This window comes from Hippopotamus amphibius, chromosome 6 (genome assembly GCF_030028045.1).
Source record: "Hippopotamus amphibius kiboko isolate mHipAmp2 chromosome 6, mHipAmp2.hap2, whole genome shotgun sequence".
NCBI lineage: Eukaryota > Metazoa > Chordata > Mammalia > Artiodactyla > Hippopotamidae > Hippopotamus > Hippopotamus amphibius.
The window spans coordinates 83676840-83702153 of record NC_080191.1 but is presented as its reverse complement, the minus strand read 5'-3'; the positions used below and the strand labels follow the sequence as shown (position 1 = coordinate 83702153).

General features: G+C 44.0%; 1 protein-coding gene across 2 annotated transcripts in view; it reads right to left on the bottom strand.

Annotated features, from left to right (window-relative positions):
- Positions 1–25314, bottom strand: part of B3GAT2 (beta-1,3-glucuronyltransferase 2) — a 97113-nt gene that overhangs the window by 31549 nt on the left and 40250 nt on the right. For both annotated transcript variants that reach the window (XM_057738328.1, XM_057738327.1), the window contains exon 2: positions 21184–21328. In XM_057738328.1, the coding sequence (XP_057594311.1) occupies positions 21184–21328 (145 nt within the window). The remainder of the gene's footprint in view (positions 1–21183; positions 21329–25314) is intronic.

Below are 25314 nucleotides of genomic sequence, written 5' to 3'. Positions count from 1 at the left end.
CATCCAAAACAATTAGAGAAAGAAGAACAAAAAAACTCCAAAGTGAGCAGAAGGAAAGAAATCATAAAGATCAGATCAGAAATAAATGAAAAAGAAATGAAGGAAACAATAGCAAAGATCAATAAAACTAAAAGCTGGTTCTTTAAAAGATAAACAAAATTGATAAACCATTAGCCAGACTCATCAGGAAAAAAAGGGAGAAGATGCAAATTAACAGAATTAGAAATCAAAAAGGAGAAGTAACAACTGACACCACAGAAATACAAAAGATCATGAGAGACTACCACAAACAACTATATGCCAATCAATTGGATAACATGGAAGAAATGGATAAATGCTAAGAAAAGTACAATCCTCCAAGACTGAACCAGCAAGAAATAGAAAATATGAACAGACCAATCACAAGTATGGAAATTGAGACTGTGATTAAAAATCTCCCAACAAACAAAAGCTCAGGGCCAGATGGCTTCACAGGCGAATTCTATCAAACATTTAGAGAAGAGCTAACACCTGTCCTTCTCAAACTCTTCCAAAATATAGCAGAAGGAGGAACACTCCCAAACTCATTCTATGAGGCCACCATCACCCTGATACCAAAACTAGGCAAAGATGTCACAAAAAAAGAACATTACAGGCCAATATCACTGATGAATATGGATGCAAAAATCCTCAACAAAATAGTAGCTAACAGAATATAAGAGCACATTAAAAAGATTATACACCATGATCAAGTGGGGTTTATCCCTGGATGCAAGGATTCTTCAATACATGCAAATCAATCAATGTGATACATCATATTAACAAATTGAAGGATAAAAACCATATGATCATCTCAATAGATGCAGAAAAAGCTTTTGACAAAATTCAACATCCATTTATGACAAGAACTTTCCAGAAAATGGGCATAAAGGAAATTACCTCAACATAATAAAAGCCGTATCTGACAAACCAAGAGCCAACATCATTCTAAATGAATAAAAACTGAAAGCATTCTCTCTAAGAACAGGAAAGATATAAGGCTGCCCACTCTCACCATTATTATTCAACATAGTTTTGGAAGTGTTAGCCACAGCAATCAGAGAAGAAAAAGAAATAAAAGGAATCCAAATTGGAAAAGAAGAAGTCAAATTGTCACTCTTGGCAGATGACATGATATTATATATAGAAGACCCTAAAGATGCTACCAGAAAACTGCTAGCATTAATTGATGGATTTAGTAAAGTAGCAGGATACAAAATTAATGTGCAGAAATCTCTTGCATTCCTATACACTAACAATGGAAGAGCAGAAAGAGAAATTAAGGAAACTCTCCCACTTACCACTGCAACAAAAAGAATAAAATACCTAGGAATAAACCTAAGGAGGCAAAAGAACTGTATGCAGAAAACTATAAGACACTGATGAAAGAAATCAAAGACAATACGAACAGATGGAGGGACATACCATGTTCTTGGATTGGAAGAATCAACATTGTGAAAATGACTATCCTACCCAAAGCAATTTACAGATTCAGCGCAATCCGTATCAAATTACCAATGGCATTTTTCACAGAACTAGAAGGAGAAATCTTATGATTTGTATGGAAACGCAAAAGACCCCAAATAGCCAAAGCAATCTTGAGAAGGAAAAATGGAGTTGGAGGAATTTGGCTTCCTGACTTCAAACTATACTACAAAGCTACAGTGATCAAGACAGTATGGTACTGGCACAAAAACAGAAAAGAAGATCAATGGAACAGAATAGAGGGCCCAGAGGTAAACCCAAGCACACATGGGCACCTTATCTTTGACAAAGGAGGCACGAATATACAATGGAAAAAAGCCTCTTCAATAAGTGGTGCTGGGAAAATTGGACAGCTACATGTAAAAGAATGAAGTTAGAACACTTCCTAACAGCATACACAAAAATAAACTGAAAATGGATTAAAGACCTACATATAAGGCCAGACACTATAAAACTCCTAGAGGAAAACATAGGCAGAACACTCTATGACATATATCAAAGCAAGATCCTTTTTGACCCACCTCCTAGAATCATGGAAATAAAATCAAGAATAAACAAATGGGACCTAATGACACTTAAAAGCTTTTGCACAGTGAAAGAAACCGTAAAGAAGACAACCCTCAGAATGGGAGAAAATACTCACCAATGAAGCAACTGGCAAAGGATTAATCTCCAAAATATATAAGCAGTTCATGCAGCTTAATACCAAAAAAGCAAACAATCCAATCCACAAATGGGTGGAAGACCTAAATAGACATTTCTTCAAAAAAGACATACAGATGGCCAACAAACACATGAAAAGGTGCTCAACATCACTAATCATTAGAGAAATGCAAGTCAAAGCCACAATGAGGTATCACCTCACACCAGTCAGAATAGCCATTATCAAAAGATCTAGAAACAATAAATGTTGGAGAGGCTATGGAGAAAAGGGCACTCTCCCGCACTGTTGGTGGGAATGTATGTTAGTACAGCCACTATGGAAAACAGTTTGGAGGTTCCTTAAAAAGTAAAAGTAGAATTACCATATGATCCAGTAATCCCACTACTGGGCATATACCCAGAGAAAACCATAATCCAAAAAGAAACGTGTACCATAATGTTCATTGCAGCACTATTTACAATGGCCAGCACATGGAAGCAACCTAAATGCCCATCAACAGATGAATGGATAAAGAAGATGTGGCACATAAATACAGTGGAATATTATTCAGCCATAAAAAGGAATGAAATGGAGCTATATGTAGTTAGGTGAATAGGCCTAGAGATTGTCATACAGCGCAAAGTAAGCCAGAAAGAGAAAAACAAATACTGTTTGTGAAGTCATATATATGGAATCTAAAAAATGGTACTGATGAACCCAGTGACAGGGCAAGAATAAGGATGCAGATGCAGAGAATGCACTGGAGGACATGGGGTTGGGGGGGGCGGGAGGTGAAGGGGAAGCTGGGACGAAGTGAGATAGTAGCATAGACATAAATACACTACCAAATGTAAAATAGATAGCTAGTGGGAAGTTGCTGTATAACAAAGGGAGATCAACTCAATGACGGGTGATGCTTTAGAGGGCCAGGACGGGGAGGGTGGGAAAGAGTCACAGGAGGGAGGGGATGTGGGGATATATATATAAATACAGCTGATTCACTTTGGTGTACCTCAAAAACTGGTACAAGTGTGTAAAGCAATTATATTCCAATAAAAAGCTTAAAAAAAAAAAAGAATGCACCTGCCAATGCAGGGGACATGGGTTCAAGTCCTGGTCTGGGAAGATCCCACATGCTACGGAGAAGTAAGCCCATGGACCACAACTACTGAACCCGTGTGCTGCAACTACTGAAGTCTGCATGCCTAGAGCCTGTACTCTGCAATAAGAGAAGCCACCTCAATGAGAAGCCCATGCACCCCAACAAAACAGCCCCCACTCACCCCAACTAGAGAAAGCCTGGGTGCAGCAACAAAGACCCAACACAACCAAAAATGAAAGAAACAAATAAGTTTTAAAAAATCAGGCACTAAAAAAAAAAAAAAAAAGAAAGAAAAGAAAAAATCAGGCACTGAGAGCAAAAACGAGGGCTATTTAATAGGAATGTGTCCTTTATGTACTTACTATCATCTCTAAATTGCCACTGTTTCATGCAAATGTTCAACTACATATTTTTCATGGTTCTAAGACTCAATGCTTGCATTCCAGGCTGTGCTCTTTAATGACCATGATAAAGCCTTCTTCCTCATCTCCTGCTTCCTAAGGGGCAGACAGAACTAAAGCTTCCCACACTTACTTCCAATTAAACTCTATGGTGATTTTCTTCCAGCACAGAACAGGAATGAAAAAGCCTGGCCTGGCTGTTAAATAGGTCCATTAATCTGCTCCAGAAGACTGACTGAAACTTTATGATTGCTTCAGGGTAAACCGTTCTTGTTTTTGTTTTGTTTTGATTACTGTCTAGTTTTAAAAACTCCTCAAAAGCCTTTTAGTAGACATTGTTCTTTGTGGAAAAAATAAAACACTATTTCTAGGAAGTGTTCTTTATTTAATCTGTAAACAATTCATTTAAATCTCTACTCTGAAAACAATAAACCATCACAGAAAACTAAATCTTCTTGGGAAACAATCAGGATGCCAAACAATGATAGCAGACTTGATCCTAAGAATAAAGGATAAATTCGGAGGATTTAATTAACTGAATACTAAAAATATCCACGAATGACTTTCTAGTAAGTTGGTGGCAAAGAACCAGGGCATACTAACATCAAAGGTTCTGTAGAGGGAAAGGTGGTTCTATTGGCTCAACAAAGGGCAAACACTATGTAAGTCCACTTATATGAGAAATACAGAATAGTTCAACTCATAGAGATAAGAAAGTAGAGCGGTGGTTACCAGGGACTGGGGGCAGGAGTGAGTGGGAAGTTACTGCTTAAGGTGTGGACAGAAAAAAACATGTCACCTGCCATATCAGAAAACAAGAAATGTTGCGGCCATGAAGTCATCAGCAACTTCAGCTGTCCCAAGGTGCACCCTGAGGGGACTCAGGATGCAGAAAAACAGGATACTAGCCCTAGATAGTTAAGATGCATAAATATCAAAGGGAATAATGTCGATGAGCCCAGACTCTTGCATCTTCCCATACATAGAAAAGCACTAAATGCATTAACCTGCATTGTGTTTTTTGCATTTAGTAGTAATCTTTTGATGCTTGACTACTCTTTTTTTTTTTTTCCCCCCGCAAAAATGCCTATATATTCTGGCTTCTCCCTTACCTCTTTAGGACAGTCCCTCAGAGCCACCTGAGAGGCCAATTCCTGGGCTATAGTTCTCAGTAATGTCCTCAAATAAAATACAACTCTCAACCTTTAGGTTGTGGGTTTTTTTTTTTTTTTTTTTCAGTTGAAAAATGGGCCTAGAGTTTAAGTTCGTGAGGATGAGAAGTTCGGGAGATGGACAGTGGTGAGCACTGCACAACAGTGTGAATGTACTTGACGCCTCTGTATACCTAAACATGGTTAAAATGGTAAATTTTATGTATATTTTACCACAGTAAAAAAGCAGGTTAAATTTCCATTCCCAGTGAATACAGGCAGTCTTTATATTGTTAGTGATGCTTTTCAGTTGTCAATGATTTTAGAAACTACTCTCCTGTGCTCACGTCCCTTCTTGCTTGACCAATGGAAGTGTTTTCTATGGAAATACTTTCATTAAGCATTCTCAAACCTTTTGTAGCATGGGGCTATCCTGGCTCAAACCCCAAGACTGACTTGAGGGGTGGCATTGAGGCAGGAGGTAGGTGGGCCCCAGGCTGAGCAACTGGAGTTCATCCCCTGTGGACAGATACTCCAAGATGAAGAGAAGGAGGAGCTAAGCCCTGCCCAGATAGGAGATAAAAGCCCACACAGTCCTCATCCTCAAAGTCAATGAGACCTTCCCAACTACACATGCGCAGAAAGCCTTCTTGAAGGTCAAAAAGGAGGGGGCATCACCCCATAGTAGGTGATTTCAACTACCCATACGCCTTTTCAGTGGAATCCACCTTGGCTAAGAGATGCGCACACCCACAGGGGAGGACCCTGAGATACACCAAATATGGACTCAGAGCCAGCCAAAGCAAGATGACTGGCCAGAGGAAACCCAGAGGAAATGCCTCATATAAGTGATTCAAACTACCACGAGGGCTCAACTCTCTCTCTCGGAGTCCACCCATATCCACACATGCTGTACTCTTTTTCCTCCTAATGAACACTTTCACTATTTTCTATCTTTGTGGGAATTCTTTTCTGCAAAGCCCAATGGCCAGGGCCTTGTCACTGACCACTGATCCCTGGTGGTCTAGTGGCTAGGATTCAATGCTCTCACTGCTGCAGCCTGGCTTTAATCTCTGACCGGGAACTGAAACCCTGCTTCAAGCTGCTGAAGGCTGAGGCCACCTGAGATTAGCCCGGGAGGGGCCCAGCCTACAGAATGAACCAGAGGAAGGAACATCCAGCTTCTGACTACCTGCCCAGCCGTTCTGGTCTCTGGCTGCACTTTATAATTACCTCCAGACTTAAAGAATAAATATACACACACCCCAACACCAGCCCACACCCAGAAGTGATGCTTTAATTGATCAGCGATAGAGTCCAGGTTTTGGTATTTTTTTTTCAAAGCTCTCTGGGTCATTCTGATGTGCAGCCAGGCTGAGAACCACTACGGAGACCCTGCTTAGGGAGCTCTCTGGAGTACAGCTCAATATTCCCTTCTTTAAAAACAAACAAACAGAAAACAAATCCTCACAATTAAGAGATAATGGCAATGTGGTCTCAGAAGGAATAAGCAGCTGTAAAACTTGTAATTTTGATAACCCTCAAACTAGAAAAGGAAGACAAGTTAACTTTCATGTATTCAGCAGACATTATTCCAGCTACAGCATCAGGGCTGGTGCCAGGCCTGGAGACACAGGGGGAGACCTGCGCCCCCTCCCCTGGCGGAGGGGGCGGGGTGGCAGGCGTCCCACGCGAGCGCCACCTCGAGGACGAGCGCCTAAGTGCAGGACTCAGGGGAGCACGTGGGATGCGCATCTATGCTGGACGGAAAATCAGGAAAAACCACCCAGAGAAAGTTATGTTGGCGCCACGAATGGGTCTTGAGGGGTGCCTAGAAACCAGCCAGGCAAGCGTGAGAAAACGATGACCTTCCATATTCCAGGCTGCAGGGTGGTACCAGCTTAGGGCGATGCTCACTGGATTTAAGATAAGGTGGGCTTACTGCAGAGGGCCTGGGGGCCCAGGGAGAACCCAGCTGACTTTACCCTCTTAAGTCAGTCTCAGTGAGCAACCCCAGGTTCGCGGGGCAGAGCAACTGTCCTTAATTTTCATCATTTCCACCAATAAACTGTCTGCCTCTTTAATAGATTCCAAGTGAAAATTACATCTACGGATGCTCTCTGAGGGACTCAGGAAAGTCAAAGTGGGAAAAAGGACATTCCCGAGTCCCTCTGTGACCTGATCAGAAAACGTGAGAATCATCTTGTAAACCTTCCCCAGGAGCCATCGGTATTTGGACAGAGAGCAAGGCTCCCTCTTTACAGAGGGGGAAACACCTGGCAAAAACCGAACATCTTGCAAATCTATTGATACATGCTACAAATGGCATTTTCTTTTGAAAGCTCAACTGCTTTTTGCTTGTTTAGTTTTTCAGCTGGGGAATTACAAAAATAAGTACATATCTGCTTCTAAATTCTTAAACGATCTTTTTTCGTTCGTTTTTCTCCTGTTGAGCACTCTTCCTGGGGAGTATTTTCTCTAAAGTTAGCGCCAGTGTTTATCTTCACATGCCGTCCTGCACGCTGGGCCACCTCGCGGAACGATAACAAGCTCAGGTCCACCAGCCAGGGGAGAAAAACAGCTCACCAGCAGCCCCGAGCAAGGCGTCTGCCTGGTCCTCAGTCCTAACTTTCCAGGCGGATCTGAAACAGACCCGCGGGTGCAGATACAAACCTTCACGGAACAGCAGGACCTTTGCAGGTATCTCTTCTCCTTTCCGCCTCATCGCAGCCCCCAAGGCAGGTGGTCTGATCCCTAATCCACAGGTGAGGAAACCAAGAAATACAGCCTGCTGGGCCCAAGGCAGGCCCGGAGTCAGTGCCCCGCCCCCACGGAAGCGACCCTCCCTCCCCCAGTTTTCAGCGTATGAATGTTTTTCATGAAACAGATAAAGTCATTGACTGTTCTCAGAGTGACTTGATGTGTCCTACGGTACCTTTCGGTGCAGGCTCTGGGGGCCGACGTGGGACACGGCGCCTAGTCAGTGCAGCGTGCCTGTCCCTGCAGTGGCCGGTCCCGGCAGCAGGCAGAACCGTGGGGATGGTGGTGCAGCTTAGGGCAGCAGGAAGCCTGGCGCCCGAGTCGTACCCGTCTCCACAACAATGTGCACATTCCGGAGACTCGCAGGCATTTGCGGACTGCGGCGGCTTGTTCGGTGCTGTCCACATGCGGCATGACTGCCCGGGTAGAGGCAGGCGGGCGCAGTAAGGAGCCCTGACTCCTTCCTCAAAATTTCAGTGGAATAAAGCTTTCATTTAGGACTAAGACTTTGGAAAACCACAAGTTGTCCCTGATAGCAGCGAAGTCTGCAGACTTGATAATCACTGTTTACCAAGCATTTAGCCGGCAGCAAGCGTCCTCGGGCGCTCCCGTGCTTGGTTATTGAATCCTCATGCCATGTCCCTCGCATTATTATCTTCATTTAAATATAAGGAAATGGAGGCCCAGGCAGGCTGAGTAACTTGTCCAAGGCTGCACAGTGATTGAATGGTAGAACCGGGGTTCAAACTCAGGTCCGGAGATGGCCCTGACAGCCGGCTTTGAATCCCATTCTACCCACTTACAGCCAAAGGGCTGACTGGGCCCTGGATCTGAGCCTCTATTCTCTTCATCCGCAGGTCATTCTTCACAGAATGAGACCTCACACACACAGCACGGGGTACAACGCTGTAGACACCCACTGACTGAGATACCTGGTAACCAGGAAGCAGGATGCGCTGAGTGCGGTGGGTGTGGCTTTGATGATTATCTGATCTGGGCAGGACCGAAGTTTACTATCGCATTATCTACCGAGAAAGGGTTTGCCAAGTAAGTTAACCCGGGCCAAAGTCCTTGTCAAAAGTGCAAAGAGAAAGAAGGCCCTACACGGCTGTTCTCTCCACCCAGCCCCCGAGAGAGCTTCAGTGGCCTGCCTGTCATCCCCTCGGCCCTCATCAGGTGAACAGTCATCATTTATAATCACCTTTTTTTTAAAGGTCTGCCTGCTAAGCCGGCAGTGCAGGGACCCTCATGCAGGGCAGTTCCTCCCTGACCGCAGGCTGGGGCCGGGCACGGGGCCATGGACTGAGGACGGAGTAGAGGCCGGGACTTGGAGGCTTCTGCCATCCTGGAGGCTGCGGTCCACAGTCACAGTTAACCAAGTACCACCGCTGCGGAAAGCACTGCAGAGCAGAAGTGCAGGAGTTTATAACCGTGGGAGCGGATGACTGGGCAGGGGGCTGTCTTGATGTGTGTACCAGCAATGGCTCCCCTGAAAGATGGACCTTGAAGCTGAGGACCAGAGGGTAAGCAGGACTGAGATGAGGAAAGAACATTTGGGCACAGGCGCCAGGAGGTTCCGAGGTTGGGGGTAGGGTATGTGGGAGCCCCGAAGGCTGAGCAGGGCTGGAGGGGGCCTTGTGGTGGTGGGGAGGGCAGGGCAGGCAAGGGGAGGGCAGAGGAGGGGAGGGGAACTTCACCGCAGGAGCACAGGAATGATGCTTTGCATGCCCGAGCGGAGGGGGAGCAGTGTGGCCCCAGGAAGCCCACGCAGGGCTGGGTGTCCCCCTCATCTGCAGGCCTCCAGGGCAGCACACCCACAAACTTTAGTCCAGGAATGTGATATTTTTCTCCCCTAATATGCAGATTCCTATTTTAAAACAGCTGCTATTCTGGTCAACAGAATATTCTAATTACCCCAGACCCATATCTTCTGCTCCTAAGTTACAATGCAAAGGTAACAACAGATGACACCAATAAAATCGACCCCAAATTAAAGGGACTACACCCGTTGTCCCCACACTATACAACAGTGTTAAAAAGACCTATGTTTCTGCTGACTTGTGAGCAGAATCTGAAATGGCTCGTTACACTTTCTAAGTCCCCGACAATTGTCGCATAAGACCTGCCGTTACCTCCTGCTCCCCCACCTCGGGCTCAGCATCCTGCACCCGGACACCAGCAGCCTCTGGGCTCCCCTCTCAGAACATTCCCCAGACTCCCCAAGGCCACAGAGAGGAGGGCAGATGTCTGCCCCCACTCCAGTCAGGCCTCACAACCCGACCCAGCTCCCTCTCCCTTAGAGCCACGCCCCTAGGTGCGTGGTGCATCACACCCACCCCCATGTGGAAGGCACCCCTTAGATTTAAACCCAAACTTCCACTTGCACCTCGTCTTGTGTCTCGTGTACTCAGTAACCTTTGTGGAACTCAGTCCTTTGTCACCTCTCCTGCTCTGTCGACACTTGCAGACGGCCAGCCTCTGAGACTCAGCCCTTCACCTTCGCGGGGTCTTGTTTCTTCGTCCATCTCGGCTTCTTGTGTGGAGGAAGAGGAGACTCTGCCCAGGTGAACATGTCCATCTAAGGTCCTGAGTCCCCCTCTTTTCCTCTCCTCTGGGACTTCCAACACCTACCTCTTTTGTTGCAAAACCTCAACTTCTACTCTGTCATTAAAGGAAAAAAAGAGTTCTCCCCCTTGAGGCTGCTACCTCCTCTCTGCACTTCGCAGCCCTGCTGTGTTTCTAGAAAGAGCACCCAGGGCCCTCAAGCCTCTCAGCAACGGCCCCCTGGCCCGACCCCGTGCCCACCAGCCACCTGCTCCCCCAAAGGCCTCTCCTAAGTCACGGATATGATTGCTTCACTTTCCTGCTCTCATGCGTCTCCGGAGACTAGAAACTACCACCCACTAGAATCCATGATGTGCCGTAAGGCATGGAGAAGCAGGGTGTCATCAACAGGGGGGCCCCCGTGCAGCACCCCGGTCCTCAGAGCCAGCACTTGTCAAGCTCACCCACCTCGGGGTGGGCAGAGACCTCAGACGCCCCCCCCTTTCTAATGTCACCCCCCATCCCTCGCTGCCACGACAGCCTCTACAATGGCTGTCCGGCCAAAACGGCACCACTCAGTCCTCTCACGGATCAAACTTCCCTCCCTTGCTGCTCTGTTGGAAACCTGACGTTCCTCAGACGATCCTGCTGGCCTTTCACTGCCCTTGATGTCGGGCCTTTGTCCTCCCATATCCCTCATTCCAGGGAACAGTCTCCCAACCGTCCGTCACTCACTCCTCTCACCAGCCCCCTCCTGGTCCACATCCAAGACATGAGGCATCCAAAAGCCGAATTCACGACTCACCGCCTCCTCTCCAGGGACTGTTGTCACCGGTCCCCCCAACACCTTCCTGTTGGGCCCCAACCCCTTCTGGGGCTCCACCCCCTGCAGCCTCGCTTCGCGGCTGCTCCCAGGATGCACTGTGAGGCTATCCCTGGCCTCCCCATGGAGCGCCTCCATCCCCAGTGCTGCGACATGCCGTCCACAGGACTCCGAGACCCTCGCTCAGTTCTGTAAGCCACATGTAAGAAAGAGTTTCATCACTTTACAGTCACGTCTCATCAGCCATGACAAAGTGACCCCAGGACACCCCTTAACACACGCTTTGCTTTTGTGGGTGAGAGTATTCGTAATGGGGAGCTGGGAGCACTCTTCCTTATGACATCAAAATTATCCTTTACTCAGCCTGGAAATAAAAAATCTGTGTGGTCTTTGTGCCAGGTTCTTAGCAAGGAGCTTATAAAACCCTTAAAACCTCCTGAGTGACAGGGGTGACTTTGCTATGCTAATGAGGTCACCAAGGTGGACGCTACATGGCTTCAGGATGGAGGAGGGTACCGGAAGGACCAGCCACATGATTACAGGGTTGGAGGTTTGCTGATCTCTGGGGAGGGACTGAATCTAAGCACGTGGCTCAATCACGCCTACAGGATGAAACCCCAATAAAGATTCTGAACACGGGGATTTGGTGGAGTTTCCTGCTCTGTGAACACATGAATGTGCTGGGAGGGTGATGTGTCCTGATTCCACAAGGAAAAGGCACAGAAGCTCTCCTTTCTCTCCCAGACCTCACCCTGTGTGTCGCTTTACTGACTGATGCTAATTTGTATTTTTTAATTTACTTTTTTTGAGATTGTTTCTTTGATTTTTTTTTAATTGGCCTATAATTGCTTTACAATGTTGTGTTAGTTTCTGCTGTACAATGAAGTGAATCAGCTATATGTACCTCTTGGATCTCCCTCCCACCCACCACCCCCCAGTCAGTCATCACAGAGCACCGAGCTGAGCTCCCTGTGCTTTACAGCATGTTCCCACTAGCTATCTATTTTACCTCTGGTAGTGTATATATGTCAATCCTAATCTCCCAATTCATCTTTTAAAATAACAAGTTGAATGCTATCCTGAGTTCTGTGAGTCCTTCTAGTAAATGATCAAGCCTGAGCGGAAAACATCAAGTTCATAGCCCATTTGTCAGAAGTGCAGATGGCCTGGGGACACCCAAAGTGGAGCTGGTGTCTGAAGGAAGGGGGCCACACCCTCTAACTTGTGGGCTCTGTGCCAGCTCTGGGTGGTTAGGGTCAGAGCTGAACTGCAGTTTACCTGGTTGGATTTTTACCAGAATAAAGTCGCTACTGTGTGCCAGGCACTCAACTGGGAATGGTATGTATTTTACGAAGGGATCACAGTGCCCTGCTGGCCACTCTCCAGAGCTAAGAATAAGGTGCATGCAAATGTTGAAAGCTCAAAATAAGTATCTCAGCCTGAAGTTTTGAATTTTATCATACCTACATCTCCAAGTGAGGCTGAAGATTACTTTAAGCTCGGTTATTTTGAGCAATGGTTCTTATTGACACCTCACTGGAAGCAGCCAAAGTGAGTCCGTCACTTGAAAGTAACTCTCTAAAAACTAAAACTGAATCCTTTGTGTACACTGCCTTGCTTTTAGGCACTAAGAACTAGTCAGTGGTCAGATGCCCGAGGTGAAGGAATTAAAGCCTGAGGTGCAGACCAGTGGAGACTGTCTCAGGTGTCACTGGCTTGGCAGAGCAGGGTGGCCACTGATGACTGTAGAAGCCAACTGCATGCCTCTGATGCAGTCTTTCCATCCTGTGGGTGAGGAACTTAGTTCTTGTTTCAGTAGTAATCATTAGCATTTTTAAAAATTATGTCCCAATGCAAGAGGGATATTCATGACCTCTGCCACTACCACTGTGCATACAAGAGAACTTCTGAACCATGTATGCTCATTGCAGAGCAAAACCCACCTCCGTGGTGTTCAGTACAGCAAAATAAAGACAGAGTCAAACTCCACGAAGGACATGAAACATTCCAGTTCCCATGTCTGAGACGCAAATAAGCTTCTGGTGAGGGGCTAGGCTGTGGCTTCACAGAAATACAAATAGGACAGACCGCGAGGGGCTTCTACTGAATGTGCTCAACCCCTCAAAGCAAGACAACTGTGGAAATGCTTCACATGGGTTCATGTTTCTTTCTCTCTCTCTCTCTTTTCTTTAAGAAATGTGTCTGATTTTATTTATTTTTGTTTTTTTTAAGAAATATATTCTTTTTTATTGAACTGTATTTGATGTTATAATATGTTAGTTTCAGGTGTACTACATAATGATTTGATATTTTCATGACTTATGAAATGGTCACCATGATAAGCCTAGTAACCATCTAACCCCAAAGTTATTACAATATTATTGACCATACTCCTTATTGCTGTATATTACATCCCCATGGCTTATTTATTTTATAACTAGAGAATTGTACCTCTTAATCTCCTTCACCTGTTTTACCCACCTCCCACCCCCTCCCTTCTGCCAACTACCTGTATGTTCTCTGCATCTATCAGGATGTTTTCATTTTGTTCTGTTTTGTTTTGTTTAGATTCTACATATAAGTGAGGTCATATGATATTTGTCTTTCTCTAACTCATTTCACTTAGCCTTATACCCTTTATAGCCATACATACATAGCCACACATGTTGTCACAAAGGCAAGATTTCATTTTTGATGGCATCTTTAGGGTCATCTGCAAACAGTGACAGTTTTATTTTTCCCTTTCCAATTTGGATTCCTTTTATTTCTTTTTCCTGTCTAACTGCTGTGGTTAGTACCTCCAATACTATGTTGATGAATGTGGCCATCTTTGTCTTACTCTTGATCTTAGAGCAAATGCTCTAAGCTTTTCACTGTTGAGTATGATGGCTGTGTTGTTTTGTCCTATATGGCCTTTATTATATTGAGGTATGCTCCTTCTATACCAACTTTGTTGAGAGTTTTTATTATAAGCGAATGTTGAATTTTGTCAAAAGCTTTTTCTGCATCTACTGAGATGATATGATTTTTATTCTTCAGCTTGTTAATGTGGTGCGTCACATTGATTGATTTGTGGTTATTGATCCATCCTTGCATCACTGGGATAAATCCCATTTGATCATGGTGTACAATTATTTTAATATATTGTTGAATTCAGTTTGCTGATATGTTGTTGAGGACTCCTGCTTCTATGTCCATCAGTAATCTTGGCCTGTAAATTTCTTTTTCATTTTTTTTTTTGTGGTGTCTGTGTCTGGTATTAAAATGATGCTGGCCTCATAGAACAAGTTTGGAATCATTCCTTCTTCTTCATAATTTTGGAATAGTTTGAGAATAGGTATTAACTCCTCTTTAAATTTTTGGTAGAATTCACCTGTGCAGCTGTTTGGTCATGGACTTTTCTTTGTTGGGAGTTTTTAACTTACTGATTCTGTCTAGATGATCTGTCCACTGTTTTAAGTAGGGCATTAAAGTCCCTACTAATATTGTATTACTATCATTTTCTCCATTTATGTGTTAAATTTGCTTTATGAATTTAGGGTACTCCTATAATGGGTGCATATGTATTTACAATTGTTATGTCTTCTTGGATTGACCCCTTTATGATTACATAATACTCTTCTTTGTCTCTTGTTACTCTTTTGTTTTAAAGTCTTTCATCTGATGTAAGTATTGCTATCCCCGCTTTTCATTTCCATTTACATGGCATACCTTTTCCATCCCCTCACATTCAGTCTTCACGTATCTTTAGATATGAGGTGAATTTCCTATAGGTAACATTTACATGGGTCTTGTTTCTTATCCATTCAGCTCCTCTATGTCCTTTGATTGGAGCATTTAAAACATTTACATTCAGTGTAATTATCTTACATCTTTTTGTTTGTGTATTTCTTAACTATTTATTGTGGATACAGATGATTTTATACTTTTGTCTTTTAACCTTCCTACTAGCTTTGTAAGTGGTTGAGCTACTACCTTTACTGTATGTTTGCTTTTACCAATGAGGTTTTTCCTTCTGTTATTTTCATATTTCTAGTTATGGTCTTGTCTTTTCTATCCCTTTACCATACCTCTTAAAGCTGGTTAGTGGTGCTGAACTCCTTTAGCTTTTGCTTACCTTTAAAACTCTATCTCTGGCAGAGTAGGAGGACATGAGCTCACTCCCTCTTGCAAGAGCACCGTAATTACAACTAACTGCTGAACAATCATTGTCAGAAAGACACTGGAACTCACCAAAAAAGACACCCCACATCCAGAGACAAAGGAGAAGCCACAATGAGATGGTAGGAGGGGCGCAATCGCGTTAAAATCAAATCCCATAAATGCTGGGTGGGTGACTCACAAACTGGAGAACAGTTATACTGAAGAAGTCCACCCACTAAAGTGAGGGTTCTGAGCCCCATATCAGGATTCCCAACCTGGGGGTCTAGCAATGGGAGGAGGAATCCCCAAAGAATCAGACTTTGAAAGCCAGTGGGATTTGATTGCAGGACCTCCGCAGGACTGGGGGAAACAGAGACTCCACTCGTGGAGGGCACACAAAAAAGTGTGCTCACCAGGACCTGGGGGAAGGAGCAGTGACCCCATAGGAGACTGAACCAGACCTACCTGCTGGTGTTGGGGGGTTGCCTGCAGAGGTGGGGGGGGCAGCTGTGGCTCACCAAGGAGACAGGGGCACCGGCAGCAGGGGTTCTGGGAAGTGCTCATTAGTGTGAACCCCCCCAGAGTCCACCATTAGCCCCACCAAAGAGCCTGTAAGCTCCAGGGCTAAGTAGCCTCAGGCCAAACAACCAACAAGGTGTGAACACAGCCCCACCCATTAGCAGACAAGCAGATTAAAGTTTTACTGACCTCTGCCCAGGCAGCCCTACCCACCATCAGTCCCTCCCATCAGGAAGTATCCATGAGCCTCCTAGATAGCTTCCTCCACAAGAGGGCAGACAGCAGTATCAAGCAGCATCAGCAGTATTTCATCTTGAGGAACTAAAAACTACAGCCACAGAAAGATAGAGAAAATGAAAAAGCAGAGGACTTTGTACCAGATGAAGTGACATGATAAAACCCCAGAAAACCAACTAAATGAAGAGGAGATAGGCACCATTCCAGAAAAAGAATTCAGAATAATGATGGTGAAGATGATCCAGGACTTTGAAAAAAGACTGGACGCAAAGATCAAAAAGTTTACCAAAGACCTAGAAGAATTAAAGAGCAAACAAACAGAGATATGCAACATAATAACTGAAATGAAAAATACACTAGAAGGAACCAATAGCAAATTAACTGAGGCAGAAGGGCAAAAAAGTGACCTGGAAGACAGAATGGTGAAATCACTGATGCAGAAAAGAATAAAGAAAAAAAGAATGAAAAGAACTGAAGACAGCCTAAGAGACCTCTGGGACAATGTTAAATGCACCAACATTCGCATTATAGGGGTCCCAGAAGGAGAAGAGAGAGAGAAAGGACCCGAGAAAATATTGGAAGAGATTATAGTTGAACACTTCCCTAACATGGGAAAGGAAATAGCCACCCAAGTCCAGGAAGCGCAGAAAGTCCCAGGCAGGATAAACCCAAGGAGAAACATGCCAAGACATATAGTAGTCAAATAGACAAAAATTAAAGACAGAGAAATGTTATTAAAAGCAACAAGGGAAACATGACAAATAACATACAAGGGAACTCCCATAAGGGCAACAGCTGATTTCTCAGCAGAAACTCTGCAATCCAGAAGGGAGTGGCATGATGTATTTAAAGTGATGAAAGGGAAGAACCTACAACCAAGAATACTCTACCCAGCAAGGATCTCATCCAGATTTGATGGAGAAATCAAAAGCTTTACAGACAAGCAACAGCTAAGAGAATTCAGCACCATCAAACCGGCCCTACAACAAATGCTAAAGGAACTTCTCTAAGTGGGAAACATAAGAAGAAAAGGACCTACAAAACCAAAAACAAACCAATTAAGAAAATGGTAATAGGAACATACATATCGATAATTAGCTTGAATGTAAATGGACTAAATGCACCAACCAAAAGACACAGACTGGCTGAATGGATACAAAAATAAGACCCATATATATGCTGTCTCCAAGAGACCCACTTCAGACCTAGGCACACATACAGACTGAAAGGGAGGGGATGGAAAAAGATATTCCATGCAAACGGAAATCAAAAGAAAGCTGGAGTAGCAAGAGTCATATCAGATAAAATAGACTTTAAAATAAAAAATGTTGCAAGAGACAAGAAAGGACATTACATAAAGATCAAGGGATCCATCCAAGAAGAGGAGATAACAATTATAAATATATATGCACCCAATATAGGAGCACCTCAATACATAAGGCAAATGCTAACAACTATGAAAGGGGAAATGCAAGGCAGAAATAGAGACACAGATGTAGAGAACAAACACATGGACACCAAGTGGGGAAAGTGGGGAGGGTTGGGGGGTGATGAATTGGGAGATTGGGATACCAAATTGTACACTCTAAATATATGCTCTTTATTGTCTGTTAACTGTATCTCAATAAAAGTTCTAAAAAAAAGAAACACTCTATCTCTTCAAATTTGAAAGCTAACCTTGTCAGGTAGAGTATTCTTGGTTGTAGGTGTTTTCCTTTTATTACTTTGAATATATCATGCCACTCCCTTCCAGCAAAGTTTCTGTTAAAAAAGATAACTGACTGTCTTATGGAAGTTCCTTTGTATATAACTAGTTGCTTTTCTTTTGCTGCTTTTAAGATTCTCTCTTTAATAATTGCCACTTTAATTATAATGTCTTTGTGTGGACCTCATTGGGTTCATCTCTTTTAGGACTCTCTGTGCTCCCTGGACCTGGATGTCTATTTTCTCCCCCAGGTTAGGAAAGTTTTCAGCTATTTTTTCTCCAAATAAGTTATCTACCCCTTTCTCTCTCTCTTCTCCCCTGGGAACCCTATAATGTGAATGTTAGTACACCTGATGTTGTCCCAGAGGTCTCTTAAACTATCCTCATTTTTAAGATTCTTTTTTCTTTTTTCTGTTCAGCTTGGTTGATTTCCACTCCTCTGTCTTCCAAATCACTGTTCCTCTATATCATATAATTTACTGTTGATTCCTTATGTATATTTTTTTATTTCAGTTATTGTATTCTTAAGTTCTGTTTGGTTCTTCTTTATATTTTCTCTTTGTTGAAATTCTCACCGTGTTCACTCATGCTTCTCCTGAGTCTGGTGAGCATGTTTTTATCAAGTAAATTGCTTGTCTCCACTTTGTTTGGTTCTTTTACTGAGGTTATCTTGTTCCTTCATTTGGAACATATTCCTTTGTGTCCTCATTTTGCCCAAGTCTGTTTATTTCTATGTGTTAGGTTGGTCAGTTACACTTCCCAATCTTGGAGAAGTGGACTCATGCAGGAGATGTCCTATGAGGCCCAGCGGCCCCATCCCCTCTGGTCTCCAGAGCTACGTGCTCTAGGGGTGCCCCCTCTGTGGGCTGCATGCATCCTTCTGCTGTGGCTGGGCTGGCTACTGTGGGTGTGATGGTAGGGGGGCTGGACCTCAGCCTGGCTGGCTGTGAGGCCATTCCTTTGTGGGGATGCGGCCCTGCTGGAGGGTGGGGTAGAATTCTCACACGGTTGGCGCCACATGAGGGCCCCCAGGCTGGTGCTAGTCTGCTGGAGGGCAGAGCCAGGTCCCCACAAGCCTGTCAGTTTCACATCTTTTAATCAGTTTGTGGCAACCCAAGTGAGGTCCAGGCTCCAATGCAGTCCCTTCACTCAACCACCAGAACCACTTTTAAAGCAGTGCTTCTCAGGCTTTCCTGCATACAGCAGGGAAGCGGGCTTCCAGCTTCCTTCTTTCTAGAGATTGTGAGTGTGTCTGTGTGTGTCCCTTGCAAATAAGGTGAGAAGTACCACTTGTACATGAACACCCAAAAGGCCTTTTCTCTCTTCCCACTAAGAATAAATGAATCATATGGAATCTAAAGAAAGGTGTGAAATTTCAAGTTTCAGAATGAGAACAAACTGCCTCAAAGTCAGATCTTTATCTCATCAACCAAATCCCTCTCACTTAAAAGCTTTCAAAAATATCAATAATTTTACTGAAAACTAATTTGCAAAGCAAATTCTTGTGTGAAGAAAATAATTTAGTGTTTCAAAAGTTGTTTTCCTAGAGACAGAAATTTTATTCCCATTTTAAAATAAGAATAATTAATACAAAACAAGCTAATCATTCATATTTTATGATAGATCTTATAGTATGCTCTGAAATTATATTAAAATGCTTAGAAAAATCCAAACATCAGTCATGTCATGGAGAAAAGTTTCCCAGAGATGCTGGCATTGAAAGAGTACCAAATATCTTGTCACCAGTTAGGTCTAAATCAGAAAACCCACATGCCTTTCTTGAACTTTAGATATATCTATTTGGATCCAAATTCTGGGGGGAATAATGCAAAATACTCGATGGGTTTGCTGGATACTTGATCATCTACATAAAATTCTTATAGCAAAATCCAGGAAGACATATCCACGTTGCCCTCACCTTGAAGTTACCTTGCAGGGTGATGGCAGAGATCCCGTGTGGGAGACTTGAACTCCTGGGGACCATAAGGACCAAACATCTGCCAGCTAGCTGCATTAGCGGTCACATCCTCACTCAGAATCCAGGGACCTGGACTCTTCTTTGAGCTTCCCAAGGTGGGAAGCCAGGGAAAGGAAGAATTCATTAGCAAAGACCTCAGTGGTCATTCACACCACTGCCTCGTTCTACACAAGGAAACTAAGTCCTAGAAAAACACCAGATTTTTCCTAATGTTCCTCAAGATTTCTGCTCAGAGTTACACTTCTGAGTAACAAAAACTTGATTCTCAAAAGACATGTATGGTCAGCCTTATATTTTTAGACTGTATTGAGGAGACTCCTCTTTTGAGAATCCTTGGCACCTTCCAAATACAGCTGACCTGCCTGTCTGTTTGCCTTTCGGGAAGACACTTTGGTTGAGATGCTAGCTCATCTCTGGGGCTGAAAGAACTGAGGACCGAGGAGTAAAGTTTGGGTTGAAAGAGGGATGGAGCGGTCAGGACTCAGGGAGGGGACCTGGGGAGTGGTCAGGGAAGGGTTAGAGACCTAGACTCCTTGGATCGGAGACCATGACACACAATCCCACAAAGCTGGCACTCAGGAAATGCTGTTAAATGTTGAGTTAAAATATCTTAGTTTGTCTTCTCCTGTGATGCAGGGCAGCAGACCGGCCACCCACAAAGCTTTCTCCAGCAGCTCTTACGCCTAGTGCTCTTCAAAACCTCGCTCCCTCAAATGTATAGTATTGTCAGAATAAAAGTGATGAAGCCAGTCAGAACACAGCCTCCATCCCATCAGAATTCTGAGCATGGTGATTCTGACTACAGCTGGGAAATAACACACAAAAGATTGACCAAGCACAGGCTGACAGACAGACACAGCTCTGCTTCACAGCTGAGATGGATGAGATCAATTTCAAAGCTTCTCTGCCTTTATCTTCTAGGTTACAGACCTCAGTGATTTTAGTGATTTTTTTTTTTTTTTGTCTCCAAGCCTCATGTTTCAAACTGTGTTGTTGCACAGTTATCACAGGCATCATTTTATATAACCCCCAGAAAATGAGTCACTTTGTGATAAAGTAGCGTTTTAGAATTTGTGGTCTACAGTAGGTTTTATTCAAATTAGTTGGTTGGTCAGAGAATAAAAACTTTAAAAGATAATTATACTCAACGTCAATCCATGTTTGAATAACCAGTCATCCAGTTTTATATTTTAGCTATTAAATGTATCAATAAGCACTAAGGGTATCAAAAAGCATTTAAATGATTGGCCTGCTTATACCATGTCACTGTTACATTTATCAATACACATGTGATATATTATAGCTAGTTGGACTTGTAGGACAAGGCACCAAAAGGTACAGGCCATAGAGCCCTGTGAGGCTGGGGTCAGGTCTGGTTCCCACCACTTAGCTCCGTGACGCCCAGCTCAGCACCTGAATGAAGGGATGGCTGTATGGACAGGTGACAAAATGGAATGGAATGAGCATTTTCTAATCACTCCCCAAATCAATTTCTCCTTGAATGACCCCCAAAAGCCTGCTCTGAAGGCTTAAACAGCTCATCTGCTGAATATAACACAACCTAGGGTTTAATCAAAGCAGTCTTTTGAAGTGCCCTGCCTCCAGTGCAGTTACACACAGGAGAGCCGGCGGGGACACCCTGGCAGGGGCAAACCCCACCATCCACGCGCTCACCTGCCATGTCGATGGCAAAAGGCCTGTCTGCCCTCCAGCCGGTGTACCAGCCGACGACCTTGCCGTTTTCCACCAACGGACGCTCATAGCGCCGCCCGCCGACCAGGCCCACTGGCCAGACTGAGACCTTGCGTGTCGTTCGCATCTACGAAACGGGAAAGAGATGTGGTTGAAGGTTCCTTAGGAAAAAGAACCTGAAGGGAGGAAAGGAATGCAAGCCCCAGAGGAAATGGGGGGAGTGGAGATTTCTGAAAGGTGCAGGTTTCTGAACAGAGCCCTCCTGCTGGCAGACTGCCCCCCGATTCTCTGCCCTGTGGGCTGTCTGGTGCCCCTGCCCTGTGCTGTCACGGCCTCAGCCAGGGGCTCGGGCTGAGAAATAAAGTGGGTCCATGTCTGACCATCGCTCATCGGAAGCTGAAATGTGACCATCAAATACTGTCTATTTGTCTCAAAGCTGAATCTTCCACAATCCTGGTCCCTCTGGAAGTGAGGAGGCTGACGGACCCCTAGGAAACCTCATTACTCAGCAACGGCAGCCATCCCACTCAAGAGGAGCCACAGGGCTTGCCTGTCTCTGATATTTTATTGTTACAGACACAGAGAGATCTTGTCTGGGGACATTCATAATGGGATCCAGATACAGAACAGACACCAGGCACCCTCTGGACTGACAGAAAGAAAAATGTACTCTAAATGTGCCTGCCTTTCAAAGGCAATCGGGCCAAATTAGAGAGGAAAGGCCCCATGCAGGTGGCTGGAATCTCTGGTCCTCTCCAGGTTCATGCTCTTGTACCTGGTGGGGCTCTGGTTAAAGACAGTCCTCAACTGGAAGTTATCTTCTGGATTTCTTTAAGGGGAAAGACATGTTGGTATACCACACTGTAAATCAACTATACTCTAATAAAAATTAAAAGACCAAAAGAGCCAAAACCAAGCAAACAAAAAGACATGTTGATAACAAAACTGGCCGCTAGCAGGCAGCACTCTGGGGGAAAATCACCACCATCACTACCACCTCCTTCTGGGACACGTGCTGGGGCCAGGTCAGCCCATGTGGCACCTCTGTGCAAACTAGAAAGAGCTGCCCCTTTCTTTTGCAGACACACCCGTGCTGGGGCCCCCCTCTCGGCCATCAAAACACGGGCTGGATTTCAGCGGTCCCCACCCTCCCCGCTGGGTGCGCCCTTGGGCAGGCATGACCCACACCGCTGCACCAGGTGGACCTGCTGTGGGGGTCATTATAATTTCAACCCAATGCTTGACCTTTTATTTGCTATAGAACTGGATCATGGTACGTTAACCAATGATTAAAATAAAGATTATCAATCAAGGGATTATTTAACGAGAGGAAGAAAAGTTATATACTTGAGAAAGATTTTCAAATACAATTCAAATTAAAAGTCATACTACTGTATTAAAGAATGAAAGTAACCGGAAGCGCCTATTTAGCAAGCACCCCAATTTTACATATTTATTAATATACCACCTCACTCCGAAGAGCACATTTTAGAGCGTGGATTAATGCAGGTAATGAAGATCCAGCTCTATTGGTCTTCCACAAACCTGAATCTACTATTTTTATAATCTATCACTTTTTCAATAAATTAATCACCATTGCCTGTGCTACCTCATACTAACTTATAAGTTTTTTTTAAGTGCTACTGAAGTATAACTGACTGCAGAAAAGAGTTAACAGTCCTGAAACGATGATCTTCAGAAAGCCCTGCTTAGAGGCTGGTCCCTGGCTGGCATCTGGGACCCTGGCTTTGGAAGCAGTTCCTATGCTGACAAGGTTGCTTTACCCGCCTGGACCACTGAATACACGTTCCTTTCGGGCATCTGAAACATTATTGGGCAGACGTGCCTATGTGCCCAGCCCCCGGTGAAAACCCTGAACCTGAAATAGGTTTCAGCGGGCATAACCACTGTCACCCTCGTGGTTACAGCTTTGCTGCTGGAGGGAACGTGTGCTCTGTGGTCCCTCATGGAGGGGAGAGGACAGAGGAAGTGGCACACGGGTTCCTCCAGACCCTTCCTCATGTCTTTCCTTCACTGACCTGCCTACAGATCCTTACTGCCTCGTGTTGAAGCATCTTAGCCGCAAGTACACGACATGCTGGCTGCTGGAGGGTCCCAGTAAATCACTGAGCACGTGGGCGGTCTTAGGGACCCCTGAAAGGGTAAAGTGCACATTTTCAAGTGTAAAATTTGATACACGTTGATCTATGTAAATGGCCATGAACCCATGGCCAAAATGAAGATAATAAACATATCAATCGCCCCCAAGTTTCCTTGTGCTTTTTTTTTTAAGCTCTTTATTGGAGTATAATGGCTTTACACTGTTGTGCCAGTTTCTGCTGTACAACAAACCTTGTGCTCTTTTTTAAAGCCATCCCTTTCACCTTCTCCACATCCCCTATCCCTAGGTAACCGCTGATCTTCATAGAACTTCATATGAATGGAATCATACAGTATATACTGTTTTTTGTTTGTTTGTTTGTTTGTTTGTTTAGGGCTTCTTTCACTCTGCATAACCATATGGAGGTTCAGCCAGGCTACAGTGTGTATCAAAAGCTCATTCCTTCACACTGCTGAGTACTGTTCTCTTGTATGGATGTATGGATGGGCCACAGTTTGTTTGTTTTTAAACCATTTACCTGTTGATGGACATCTGGGTTGTTTCAAGCCTTTGAATATTACAGATGAAGCTGTTAGCATCGGTGTATGAGTCTACATGGACTTCATTATTTTTTGGAGAAATACCTAAGAGTGGAAGGCCTAGATCACGTGGTAGATGTACATTTAAATTTTTAAGAAACTGCCCAATTATTTTCCAAAGTGGTTGTGCCATTTTACAATCCTGCCAGCAGTGTATGAGAGAGTTCCAATGACTCCACATCCTCACCAACACTTGGTGTTTCATTTTTGCCATTCGAATAGGTATTAATAGTATCTCACTGTGGTTTTAATTTGCATATATCTAATGACTGATTATGTTGAGTATTTTTTCACGTTCTATAAGCTATGTGGCATTGCTTCTTTGGCAAAGTATTTGTTGAAATCTTTTGCCTACCTTTAAAATTGACTGTTTATTTCTTTACTATTGTGCTTTGAGAGATATTTATATATTCTGCACACAAATTCCTTCGCAGATATGTGACATAAATATTCTCTCCTCTTCCGTGGCGCATTTTTTTTTAATTGGATATAGTTGCTTTACAATGTTGTGTTAGTTTCTGCTGTACAATGAATTAAATCAGCCATATGTATACATATATACCCTCCCTGACCCACTGGTTTAATTGGTGATCTGATGTTAATACCACACTGTCTTGATTTACTGTGGCTTTATGACTGCTGTAACCAGGTGGTATGAGTCCTCCATCTCTTTCCTCTTCATTGGAGTTGCTTTGACTGTTTCCACATGAGTTTCAGAGTCAGTCTGTAAATTTTGACCAGGATTGCATCAGTTCAGTGAGAACTGACAATGTAACAATACAGCATCTTCGAATCCATGAACATAATCTCCCTACTCATATAGATCGTCCACTTCTCCCAGCAATGTTTTGGAGTTTTAATTACGGACCAGTATTAACACTGAATGCTTTTGTGTCCTAGGTCTTCTCCGTAGGTGGGAAAAAAGCCAGAAAATTTACTAAAAGTTTCACAAGAATACAGCCCTCTCCTCAACTCACTCTGCCCCTGTTCCCTTACACACTGCAGAAAACGAAAATTTTCCATTTTTTTGTTTGAAATCTCAAATATGCCAAACATACTGAGAAAGCAAGTTAAACCTAGTACATGTTTTTCTTACAGTGACAGAATGGCCTTGTATCTAACAAGGTACTGAAAATAGTGCTGTGTCCTTTTTTTGATATTTCCTTAAAATGCCTATGATTTCTCAGCTCCTAAACTGCTTTTTCCCAGAGCACTAAACTTTCAAATCTGAAAAGCTGGTAAGCAGACATCATCTCAGACTTGGGTGTCCTCTTGAGAATGCATAGCTTGTGCCTTCATACAGCAGGTGCCAAAACATTCTTGATAAGCGTGTAGGCACCACATGGTACCTGAAACGTGGGCCAGGTGTAATCAGGATGAGCTGTGTTGTGAAGGGACATCTCACCAGCAAAG